General features: G+C 34.9%; 1 protein-coding gene across 3 annotated transcripts in view; it reads left to right on the top strand.

Annotated features, from left to right (window-relative positions):
• The window catches only part of LOC124163554 (aquaporin AQPAe.a-like), a 471,658-nt gene that overhangs the window by 302,587 nt on the left and 156,519 nt on the right, over positions 1-12,552 (top strand). For all 3 annotated transcript variants that reach the window (XM_046540538.1, XM_046540540.1, XM_046540539.1), the window contains exon 4: positions 5,115-5,351. In XM_046540538.1, the coding sequence (XP_046396494.1) occupies positions 5,115-5,351 (237 nt within the window). The remainder of the gene's footprint in view (positions 1-5,114; positions 5,352-12,552) is intronic.

The raw sequence follows: 12,552 nt of genomic DNA, 5'->3' as shown, positions 1-12,552 counted from the left end.
GATTGTTCATCCGATATACCTTTTAAAATTAATTATTTTATTCGTAGGTCTTATGGAATTTTTCATCAAGTTCAGTCATTTTTCCCACCTTTTCTTTCTTTTGCTGGACGTGAAAATAGGGATGCAACAGAGATTCGAATGATCAAAGTTCTTTCCACGCGCACCGTATCGTGTGTGTTACAAATTAACGTGGCGTTATGTGGCTCTACCATAAAGTGCAGGATAAAAGAGGCTCTTTATGAAAAAAATGTGCCATATTTTGTTTTCAAGATATTAGAAATATGTATGTGAATGCTTTTTTAATCTAATCTATTGAATCTTGTAGTAATAATCCCTCTTGCTGAATGAGACGTGTGGAAATTGGAATTTCGATGTGAACGTCTGTTGTCTGTAAATTAGATGTCATTATAAAATAAGTAAAAATTGAAGGATATTGGAAATATGATTATAACTGTTCTTCATAAAAAACTATGCTTTCATTGAAGATTTAATCACTTTTTTTGCTGGCAAAAAATGGATTACAATAGCATTCAAGACGCTTTTATCCGGTATAACCATATGGTCACGCGTCGTTCTTTAGAAAACTTTAGATGAATGCATCAGCTAAATATTTGAAAAGGATAACTTATGACAACCATTGGATAAAAAAACCCTAAATATCCTTAACATCGCAATGAGACATTTTTGTGGTCTGAAACGGGTTAACATCCGAGCCTCATTTTTCCATTTTAGTTCATAGCACGCTTAGCATTTAGTTTTCCCTACCTTGCAGTGATGGAGACACTTTTTCGTCATAATTAACGGAACACTGTTTGCCAATTAACCAGCCTGGATGAATGGTCATCTACCCTTTATTTTTTTAAACAAATGCATTGCGCAGCTTCGGGAAAAACGTGTACCCAGAGGCTATAATTATTCGAGGAAAACACCGTAAAAAACCTATTGCAGAAATTTTGAAGGGACTTTACATATATTTTATTGGTCACGAAATTTTATGATGAAAAAAATTCTCGATCTCGATTCTGAAATTCTCGATCGGCATTGCTGTTTTTAATTAAATAAATTCGTCGTTTGATGGAATATTAATGGAGTTCAAGGGGATATATGCAGGATAGGAAAATTGACTATATGGTCTACCTTACGGGTAAAGTTGCTGTCAGATTTCTTCATTGTGATGCAACAGAAAAAATTGAGCCAATAATTAATACACTTTATTCATGGAAATGAACCCAGGTAGTTTGCAATAAATAATAATAATTTTTTAAAAATCGGTATGCATGTATTTTTTAAATATTCTCTGCTATTTTAGTTTTATGTATTCAGAGAGAAAATATATTAGATAGTGCGTAATATTTTTTTGGTTTTGTCATCAAGTGCATGCTATCAGTGGCGTGTCCAGGAACTTTGCTCGGGGGTAGGGTCCAAAATCAGGGGGGGGGGGGCTTCAAAAAAACAGGGTACTGAGTAGAGGGTTTTAAACTAATTGTAATTCTTATCATTTACGAAAAAAACTTCATTTTTCAAAGAAATATTTTGTAAATTCATCATTTGTCAATATTTTGTTTTCTTTTGTGATGCAAAGTAAGTGTGTTTTTATCTTTCGGGGGGAAGGGGTCCGGACCTCCGGACCCCCCCTCTTGCTCATGAAATATAAACAAAAAATGTTAATTGCCAAACTTAAACGTGCGGCAACAAAACATTTAGTGGAAACGAAATGTGTGAAATTTGAAATTTTTTAAAGTACCCGCTAAATCATGTCATATCATTTACTGAATGCATCGCACGCAGCAAAAAACTCTATCGTATAGCGGGGTTTTCATCGTATCTTTATCGCCCACTCAATTTCAATGCGAATTTTACCCTTATTCGCAAACATTATTTTCTCTAACATTTTGATGCAATTTTACGATTAGAGACGGACATTTTTCAGTTCCCAAGACCTTTTACCAAAGAATTGAACATCAGATAAAGTATAATATGAAACTAGACTATAAAAATGTAGGTTGACGTCATTTTCTTCGTAGGCTTACCAAGACTAGATTAATTATCGGCTGCGTGTAATGTGATCGTAAAGTATTTCTATTTACAGGAATAATTTTTCAAAATTTTCATATAAAAATTGATATACAGTGATAAAATTCTTTGGTGGCTAACTTGAGGGCAACTAGTTCTAATATTACAAGCTGTTGCTAAATTCCAGAGAGTTAGAAGTGTGTTTTAAGCAAAACGATCTATGAAACCACGAAGTCGTAGAGTTAAACTGCAAAAAAATAATCAGAATAAAAACTATAATGAAACTGGAGGAATAATGAAGTGCAAGGGTTTGCTGAGGTTTAATAGGAGGTGGTGCTGCTCTCTCTAGGATATCAAGAAACAAGCTCGCTTTGGGGCAAAGGGATTTCATTCATGGACCAAATCTCGATTCCACGTATCCTCGAGTTTATGCAATTTAAAGTGCATCAGCGATAGGCTAGGTTGACTGGGTATGGCATTCCAAGGGGATTATTATGGGTGGAAGGGTAAATAATTAATTTCCTTCAAAGTAATCCACCGGTTAAGGTAGGTTCTTATGGGATTAATTCATACCCTTAGCATAGAATTAATACACAGTAGATATGGCGGAGATGGGGGAGTCAAAGCTTACCCCAGGGTCAAGACATTTATAGGATATGAGAAAGAAAATGGTAAGCTAGCATGTGGGAACGCAATTAAGTAATGTGCATAGCGGGATTAAGCCTTTATGAATAAAGTTTTTGCCTTTTAAAACTTATACGAATGTTTTAAATTGTTAATTTATTTATTTTTGCCAATTTTTTAACAATTGTGTGAAAATTTTGACAGTTGCGTCAACTTTATTTTATTAAAGTCAATGAGTAATTCATGTAATAATTTAATTATACTGTACATCATGCTAGTAACATGCTCCCTGCTCTCGATATATTTCATAATTGAAACTTTCGTACATTTCATGAATGCAGCATCATTTAAGTTCTTTCGTAAACTTGCTGCCTTCCCGCGGTGATGATAAAAGATGCATATATATTTTCTGTGAATTAAACTTGAATGCGATGGAAAGCCCAATGTGCGATTAACTAAGTGAATAATTGAGACACCTCCACTATTTAGCATGACTGTGTTTACCATTTTAACTATATCGCTGGGAAACTCGCTAATCATAAAAATAAAGCAAATAATGCCATCACCTTCACCTTTCACATCATTTCTCTGTGTAAAATTCTTCTATCTTGGTATGTATGGGGCCATGCCTAGACTGCTGAAGCTACACTGCTGAAATTTACAATAAAACTTTTAAAATATAATTTTTGGAAATTTTTGGTTAATTGTCTGCAGTGCTTTACAAATAAATCCTTAATTATCGAGTTGAAAGTTCCATATTGCTACTATTTTTCCCCTTGTTAGAATGAATTTATCGTAAGACATTATTTAAATTTGTACAAAAATGTACAATATTTAAGAATCCGGCGTTATAACGAAAAATATTTTTTGAAGTACTAAAATTTTATTTGAAGCTGATAGTTATCGTATAGGTAGATCGACCAATCGATCTCATCTATGTCCTACTGGTATTTTTGATCCATTAGGAATACATGTGAAATGCCGACCGAATTATTGCTCAGGATGTAGAAGATTGGAAATATTTAAAAATTCCATAGACTCGAATTGTTTGGAGAGAGAGAGACATTACCGAGTTATTGATATCCATTAGGATTCACATATCACGGAAATTTGATTCCAACAGTTTATTCAGAATGCGTATCTGGTTAAATATTCACATCCTCAATCAACGAATTTTTTTCCAATTTTAGTTTTTGATTGCGGGGAGGTGCCTATTGGTGCGGATAATAAAAATACGCCAAGTAATCTTGTTTTCCAATAGCTGCACGACTATTTGCTAAAATTGATCTCTTTTCTGTTGCTTAATTGATGATTCAAATTGTTAGTTTTCTGCTGGAATAAAAACATTGTGATTAAAGTAATCGTATATGTCCACACCTCAAATGCTTGTACAATTCTTTAAATGATTAATATAAGGTGTATATAAAATTGGTGTTTACAGTTTATGATTCCCGTAAGTTATGGATTGATTTGGATTACTGTATTATAACATAATTCCTAAAAAATTAATAGAAGGGTGACTGTTTATTAATTAGGCAAGGCTCTGAATACCATAATATTTTCTTAACCTTTATTGACGTGGAAAATACGTCTTTCAGGTTCAAAAATATATGAAAATCTTCGGTTGATGATTGAAGTTATAATTTGAAAATACGTAATAAAGATAATAGATGGCATAGATTTATTCCAAGAAAACAGTAATAAATCCTTTCGAAAACTGCATCTAGTTATTAGAAGATTTTTGCGAATAGCATAAAATTTGTTCGTATCAGGTGAGATGAAGTAAATCTGCCTAGTTGTTACAGTGATGCGTCTGAAATCCTTTTATTTTTGTAATTTACTCAGGCATTTGGTTACACCTTATTGACCACGCCAGACTGACTGGCTATTTCAATGATCCACATCATTTATGGCAACCCTTTCGATATCTTCATTGGTGATTACTTTTTTTCTGTATTTTTCTTCTCTCTATTATTTTTTGGTTACCTTACTTTCCATTAATATTCAGTTTGATAAATGAATAAACGATTTTTGCCGAAAAGAATATTTTACTTAGCCGTAACTCAATTGCTAATCGGATCAGCTACCAATTGCACTACAATCACACAATCTTTTTTTGAAGCGATAAGATTGCCGTTTGACAAGGTGTGCACCTCTCGAGTCCATGGTATGGAAAGGAATGCGTAAATATTGCTAATCAAGCCATTTATTGAGAAAAAAAATTATGGTTATCTTTAACGACGGACGTTTAAAAAAATACTGCGTATAGCAAATTACTTTGTATCGTGCAATTTTTGCCGGCTTTGAATCTCGTCCGAACTTTTCTTCCATGGTGTTAGTAACTTTGAAACCACACGACTGACAGTGAACTAAGTTACTTGCTAAGGGTAGTAATTTTAATTTAGTATTTCGTATGCGCCAGTTTTTGCTCAAACAGACATCCTTAGAGTTGTTTTCCAATTTTTCTTCATCCTCAGCTCATCACGCCATGCGATTTGACCACTGTTCCAGACCTGGTGAACCCTAACCTCGGCTTCTGCACGACAGTACCAAGCCGCGCTCTGTCAATTTTCCAAATACTCTTGGCCGAAGGCTTGGCTACCTCCATCCTCATTTTAACGGTTTGCGGCGCTTGGGACCGAAGGAATGCCAACAACATCGACTCCATCCCAATCAAATTCGGTCTGACCATCGTGGCCGTCGGACTGGCATTCGTGAGTACTGTTTTACGCACTTATTTTTCCAAGTTAATACGGTTATTTCGTGCATTTTGATTTATATTTGCATTTAATTTTGTGTTGTGTGTCATTCATCACACGGCGTGTACCCTTCATAGTATATGATGAAGGTTCTTTTACACGAAAGTTCTGGAGATAGACGAAAAGTTAAGTATTCATTAGAGATAAAAAATAATTTTGATAGATGCCTACCCATCACTGTTAAGGGCGCCCCTAAAGACATGACTTTTATCATAAAATATAATTTTATAAAATAAGAATGATATTATTTAAATATTAATTATTTAGTGAATGATGTGGCCAAAATGAAGCTAAATAATAGTGAAGAAATGGACTTAATTAACATTCATAAGAGAGTGCTGAATTTCTCAAAGTCTTTGTAATTTAGACGTTAATATGTAGCTATCGCTAGGTACATTTAATTTTGTGCTTCCTTTTGCATGATCTGTTCGAGAAAGTTGTTACAATGATGTGTGTTTTAGGGCATGACATCCTATTGTCTTCAGTAGGAATATATGGCTGTCCCGGTAATTTGTTCCCTCGTAATATAATCGAGATTATATATAAAACTGGATGCACGGTTTGGATTTTAATTATGCTCCGTATTTTGTTCTCCGTGTATAATTACCGTGTCACATCTTTCATTAGAGGCTTTATGCCCATCCGAAAATTTACACCGTAGTGATTTGCATAATGAGAGCTTATTAGAACCAGGGGTGAGAAGGAAAAATTTACTGGCTATAAATAACCTGCATTTTTGTTTTTTCCCATATCTCACAAATTCTAATTACTTGAAATTCATAGCATGCTTTCATTAATGATAAATTAGCGGATTGTTCGGCAAGGGCTAAAAAATGACTAATTAATGAAGTACTGATACCTATATAATGATAACATTTCAGTAATGAACTTTAATAGCACATTTCTGGTGTAGGGTCACGTATTATATTTTAGGTAATGACTGCGATGTTAACTTATTCATTCTATGTATATAATTGTAGCAGTATTAGCACAAAAGTCAATCTCAAGGTTCATCCATACGCATAATCTATTTTTATTATTATTTTTTTTCTTTTCTTGACCTTATTTAATATATAATATGGTATTTCCTGGAGTAAAGGTCATTTATACAACAGTTAGCAGCCAACGTTTCGATTTATTTTCTTAAATCATCTTCAGGGCTATGTTAGAAAAAGTGTGAAACAATATAAAATACAGAGAATAAGACGATACACAATATTTATACATAAAGAAGGAACAATTGGTTTTTTTTATATAATACAATATAATTTAAAGAAATAGGTATATATAAACATATATATAAGAACATAATGGAATATACAAAAAATTTTGACATACCTCTAAACTTTGAACATATTTATTTATTTTTTGTTTCTAAGGCATTGCCACAACCTAGGTTACCATTAATTTTGATGTATTAAATAAAAATAAATTTTGCTGAGCTTATCGATGTCTGTTTTTTTATTACAACAATTTTTTGTTTTTGAAATATAAACCATTTCCTTGAAAAGTCTTTTTTTCAATTTAACTTCATGATCTAAAATTTCGGCGTTCTCAAATCAAAACTATGGCCAAAACCTTGGGATACTTTGCCCCACCAATGAAATTCCATGGTTACGATGCCTTTTTTTAAGGATGGGTCAACTTTACCTAAAGAAGGAATTTTGCCCAGCACATAACGCTTCCATACTTTTTAACGTTGAAAAATATAGGAATCTCCAGTTAGCCCAACCACCTAATGGTAACAGTATTCACCCTGACAATATGTTGACTGAAAAATCTGTTTGAAAATATTTCATCTCTTTTTAGACTGTGCGTCAAAGTTACCCTGATGGACCTAAGTACGATACCTGAAATTTCCTAACTTTTGATTGTGAGGAGTGGCACTAGAGAAAATATTTTATAGACCGTGAAAGTGGAAAAATTAATGTGCTTTCACATAATGTACATATATTATATCTACGGGTATCAACGATGGAATCATTTTGTTTCCGTGTAAATGACCGGCATTGTTGCAAAGTACGGTGTCCCACAGATTTGGTCCGGGGAATAATTACGTTTGAAATATGCACGTTTGATTTCGCGAATCGTTAAAACTGTAACTGTGAGTTTCTAATCGTATGGAGCCGGACAGAGCGCTAGCCACCACCGCAGTGGAATATGGCGAGAGGGCATTTTGAAACATGCCAAGTGTTTGCTCCTTTTTATTTTCGGACCTCCACGCAAATGCATTCGCTACAGAGTGGCGGTGTATAACCTTAAATACAGCTCTTGGACTGTGTTTTCGAACCAATTATGGTTTTTATGAAGGAGAAAAAGCCGGACCCGGCCGCAGCCAAAACGGTGTGTTGTGAGGACGAGAGCCGTATATTCAGCATTAAATATGCAAATAGCGCGTTTGGATGCGGTGAAAACCGGGACTAGTCTTCAGCAGGTCCGGGGACAATGGGCGGGTATAGAGCGAAGATTTTTAAACCAGTTTACCGACGCACTTTTCAGATGTTTTCCCGCGGTTCGCGTGTTTGTCCTCTCTAAGCATGCCGGCGTCAATGAGGATTTTTTTTCTCTTCTTCCGCCGAGAGAAGCCGACGGCTAAAAACAGCGCTCAGCTCGTTAAATGCAGCAACGCTTCGCCAAATATTAATTCTTTCCATTTGAATGCTCCCGCATGAAAAAATAAATTTTTGCACTCTTGTTTTCGCTTTATTTGCTCCCACGATTTTGGCCGTAGAACGCCCATTCTCTCTGTGTATATGTATATATATATAAATCCCTCGCTGATTGTAATGAAAACATCACAGCTTTAATTGCTGTGGCCTGCAACTGATTCACCACATGAGTGAATTAATTTTGCGCTCCGTGCCCGGGCGTCAAACACTGGCTACAGTTCTCTCTCTTGTCGCCATAAATATTTCGCCCTCATTTTGTCGGTAGTCTGTCATATAATTTTAAAGAGCTCTGAGCTCATTTTTCGACATCTCAGTCTGCAAGGAGAGCTCTCTTATGCTTTAGAAATGAGAACATCTAGCTGATGAAGCTGAAGTAGGCCATAAGCGAGTGCCTTTTGCATTATTGTTATGTGCAAATCAGTTTCATATGGCCAAATATATTTGTTGTTCAGCTATTGAGAGGCTAGCATTAGACTGATCAATGGTAATCAACATGGTATATCTTATTTGTATTTGTTACTAATTAGAGGGGTAACCAGTAAAAGGTCTACCTTGGGGGAAAGTTGAGTTTTTATTTCGAGATTGCAATTAAATTTTCTAAAATCTTTATGAATTTTAATTCAAGGGTGAGGGTCTTCTTTGATTATTTAAAAAAATTACTTTGAAGTCCACTTTTGCACCGTTTACATTGTTTTCCAGCATATTTTTGATAAGAATAAATTTATTTTATTTTCCTAACATCGGCTTCACATGTTAACATTATATAAAACTGAAATTATTATATTTTGTCCAGAAATAGGACAGTCTGGTGCACAGAATTATAATAAATATGGCATCATAAACATCACTTTCATCACTATTAAAGACTGGTAAGCTTGAGGGTCGGTTGCGGAAAAAACCGGGGTTATTTGTGTAAATAGATGTCGATTGTGCAGATTAGTGTAAATAAATTTATTATTGGTATGTAGTAGATATTATTTATTGATGTTCAATTTGGCTATTGCTTTTTTACTTGTTTTGGAGCCTGTTTTTTAATTCAACAGAAGAAATTGTTCAACATTCCCTACTTATTCGGGTTTTTTAAGTGATTATAATCCTGTATAATAATTTTTAATACATTATAAGACATTATTGCATCAACAAGTAGGGTGAGTCAATGCATCGTGACTTGTTATCACGTTTCCATCCACTTATATTAGGATTTGTTTCCTTCCAGATTAATGATTAGAATATCATGAATTTTTGCGGGAAAGTGCTTTGAGAAATAGTTTAGTTCAATTAAGTCCCACAAGAAAAAATAATCTTATAGAATCATTGTATAAATGTATTATAAACATTTTATTTATAAAGAAATCTAGTAATGCGTTGTGAAATTTAATTAATACTTTGTAAGCAGTTAGTTTTTAGATGCTTTCGTATGTTAACTGGTTATGTTCCTTGTATCATGCGCCTTTTCTTGTGGCTCAATAAATAAAGAAATTCATCGCAATCCAAAGAACCTGTTCCCTCTTAAATGATATAAGTTGAGTGCATGTTTCTCTAAATACAACTTGCGAAGTATGGTCCTTAGATATGTGAGATAACGCGATAGAATTCTCATTCTAAGAGCATCATTATATGCTCTTTTAGTGATTAGCTGACTTCATACAAATCTCTTTATTATTGTTAACGCGTGTATGTCTGGAGGGAAACGTCAGTTATGGTGCATTCTGGGCCCAAAATTATTTTTACCAGTGAGGGATTTCACGAGTCTGAATGCTTTTTGACGGCAACACCGCTATAAATGTCTATTTTAGCCCAAAATACCTACGAAAAAGACTCAATAAAAACACTTGAATTGAAATAATTCATTCTCCATATTTCCATATTTTCGATGCTAGAGTGGATAGTATTGGTGTATGTCAGGTGAAAGATACCGATAAATTCCCTCAAAATATTTACCTGTCAATGGTGAAATATCGGACTTCCTTTTATTTTCCATCGTATAACACACACTGAGGGTAGTATTCATTGACAGCCTTTCTTTTCCCCCCATCCAAAACATTGGTGCTATTTCCATATTCTAGTCCGCTTCCTTCTCTTTGGCTTACCTATTGGAATTCTCGTTCCCTCGTCCCAAATATTAATCCAAGGAAAATTCGGAGATAGATTCGAAAAATTTTTATACCGTTATAGGGGGAGAATTTATTAGCCCCAGGGCAGTCATATCTATGGTGTGCTTGATTCATGAGTAATGCGCATGGAAGGGACGTCGTATGAATAGATTAAGGGTATATCCGACCTACTTTCGTGATGTCGACGAGCTAGTGTTATTATTTTTTTTTTAATTTCTCCCGGCAAATGCCCATTTTCAATGCTCTCTTCGTGTTTCCGTGCCTCTGATTAATGCGAGAATTCAAACGTAGCGAAGATATTGCCCATCGGCTTTCGGCCGTTTGACGCAAACTGTCACGACCCTTCACGTCGAAGAGACATCGCATATTCCGTCTCACACTGCATTTGCTTCATCGTGAATAGATTTTAGGTGTCTGGAGAAATTATTTTTCAGGACTAAACTTCACGCTTTGGATATTAGGTGACACCAATGTTCGTTCTAGGCAGGATTTATGGCCAAAAGAGAGGTGTTATTTTCATGGAGTGATTGAAACTGCCATTGTATCACCGTTAAAAATGCTGACCTTTAAATCTGACAGTCCATTTGTAGTCTGTTATGCCCTCTGAATTATCCACTTCCCCTCGAATGAAAGACATAAGCTACGAGGTGTTTTTGAGATGCGAAGAGTGAATTATTGCACATGATTCGTAAATAAGAACCAGGTTGTTTTCATCCTCTACTTTGGAACAAAAAGTATTTCGGATGGGGATATATCGTGGTGGAATTAAAGGAGATAGCTTATATAATTTTTATAATCTTTAGCACCTCATACGGTATTCAATCCCTATTTTTGATGATTGATCAGTGATGAAAGTACAAAATAGTTACTAAATTTGTAAGTGATCCAAAGATTTAAAAAATTCTAACCTAACCACAGCTAACTACCTTATAATATCGGTAGTGGGGTAATTAATCACTTGCTGTGTTGGAAAAAATAATAAGATTCAAGTTCAATCTAAGGAGGAATCATCATTATCACAGATGAAAAATCTTATGGATTGATTGGACTTAGGTCTCCGCTCAATTATTTTATCAGCTACACTTTTCACAGCTATGCGTTTCTTTTCTATCAAATCCTTCTTTACATGTTCCATATTTATTGAGGTCTCCCTTTTTCGTTCTTGCCATCAACTCGTTCCTCAACAATTGTCGTCATTAGGCCATCATGTCTCAAGATATGGCTTACGAGGTTGTTCCGTCTTCTTATCGAGATTTTCATGAGGTTTGTCTTCTTTCCTGCTGTTCTTAGGTCTCCCTCATTAGTAACTCGGTCTTCCCTTTTGATCCTCATCATTTTTCTGTAGCACCCTTGATTTATCTACTGCAGTCATTGTCCATGCCTCACTCACGTAGAGGAACATACTACAAAGAGGGGGGGGGGAATTAATAGGGAAAAACATTCATTCCTTGCCAACATACCTGGGTACCCCATACATTGGTACCTACTACTCCTACGTATAGCAGGCACACCACTTGTTGGTAAATGGTATATGGACTATGAACTCAAGGTGTATTTCCGTGGATCGTTGTTTAAGAAAGTTTAAGGGATGCCGTAAGGGATCTAAAATTGCAGTAAAAAGGGCGGATCAAGGTAAAAACATCAAATGATTACTTGTTTATTTGAACGACCTAACTGCTACATTGCTTAAACAAAACGAGAGGAAATATGTGAAGGATAGAGTACTGAAAAAAGGTTACATTACACGCAGCTCACTCATGCGTAAAAAATGGGAAATTTTAGTTTTTGCATTGGTTTCTACGGCGACGATAGTGATGATAGCGATTTCCAGTTCTTCATCCGCATATATTGGTTTAGTCATCAGTAAATTTTAATTTGATATCCTGGTACAATGGAATAAAGTAGTCTCAAATAATTATTAGATAAATTAGATAAATGATCCGATTTATCACTCTCCTCATCTGAACGCTATAGATTTCTAAAAATTAAAAACAATAATTAATGTTAAGTACATGTCACGTTCCGTAATCTCCTATGGCCCAAAAGTGCTTTTTAATTCGTGATATCGAAGAATTGATGGGAAATAAAGTGTCAATGAATATATATGCATTCCAAATTCAATCATATTCTCTGATAGATCGTCTTACCTTGCTGAACTCGCGAGAGAACTTTATCGCGGTAAGGGTGCGTAGTTGTTCCTTCGTGCTATCTGCTATATGCTTCGACGAAAATATGGATGAATATGTGCATTTTTATAACGGAAATATACACGTTAATGAAGAAAAAACACATTTGGCAATGAAATCATAACGAGAACTACCCCTTACTTAGCTTTTCTTATTCGGTGAGCAGGGAATCAAACTACGGTATTCA

The sequence above is a fragment of the Ischnura elegans genome, chromosome 8 (assembly GCF_921293095.1).
Source record: "Ischnura elegans chromosome 8, ioIscEleg1.1, whole genome shotgun sequence".
Taxonomy (NCBI): Eukaryota; Metazoa; Arthropoda; class Insecta; order Odonata; family Coenagrionidae; genus Ischnura; species Ischnura elegans.
The sequence above is the reverse complement of the archived record's forward strand: the minus strand, read 5'-3'. Positions and strand labels throughout refer to the sequence as shown.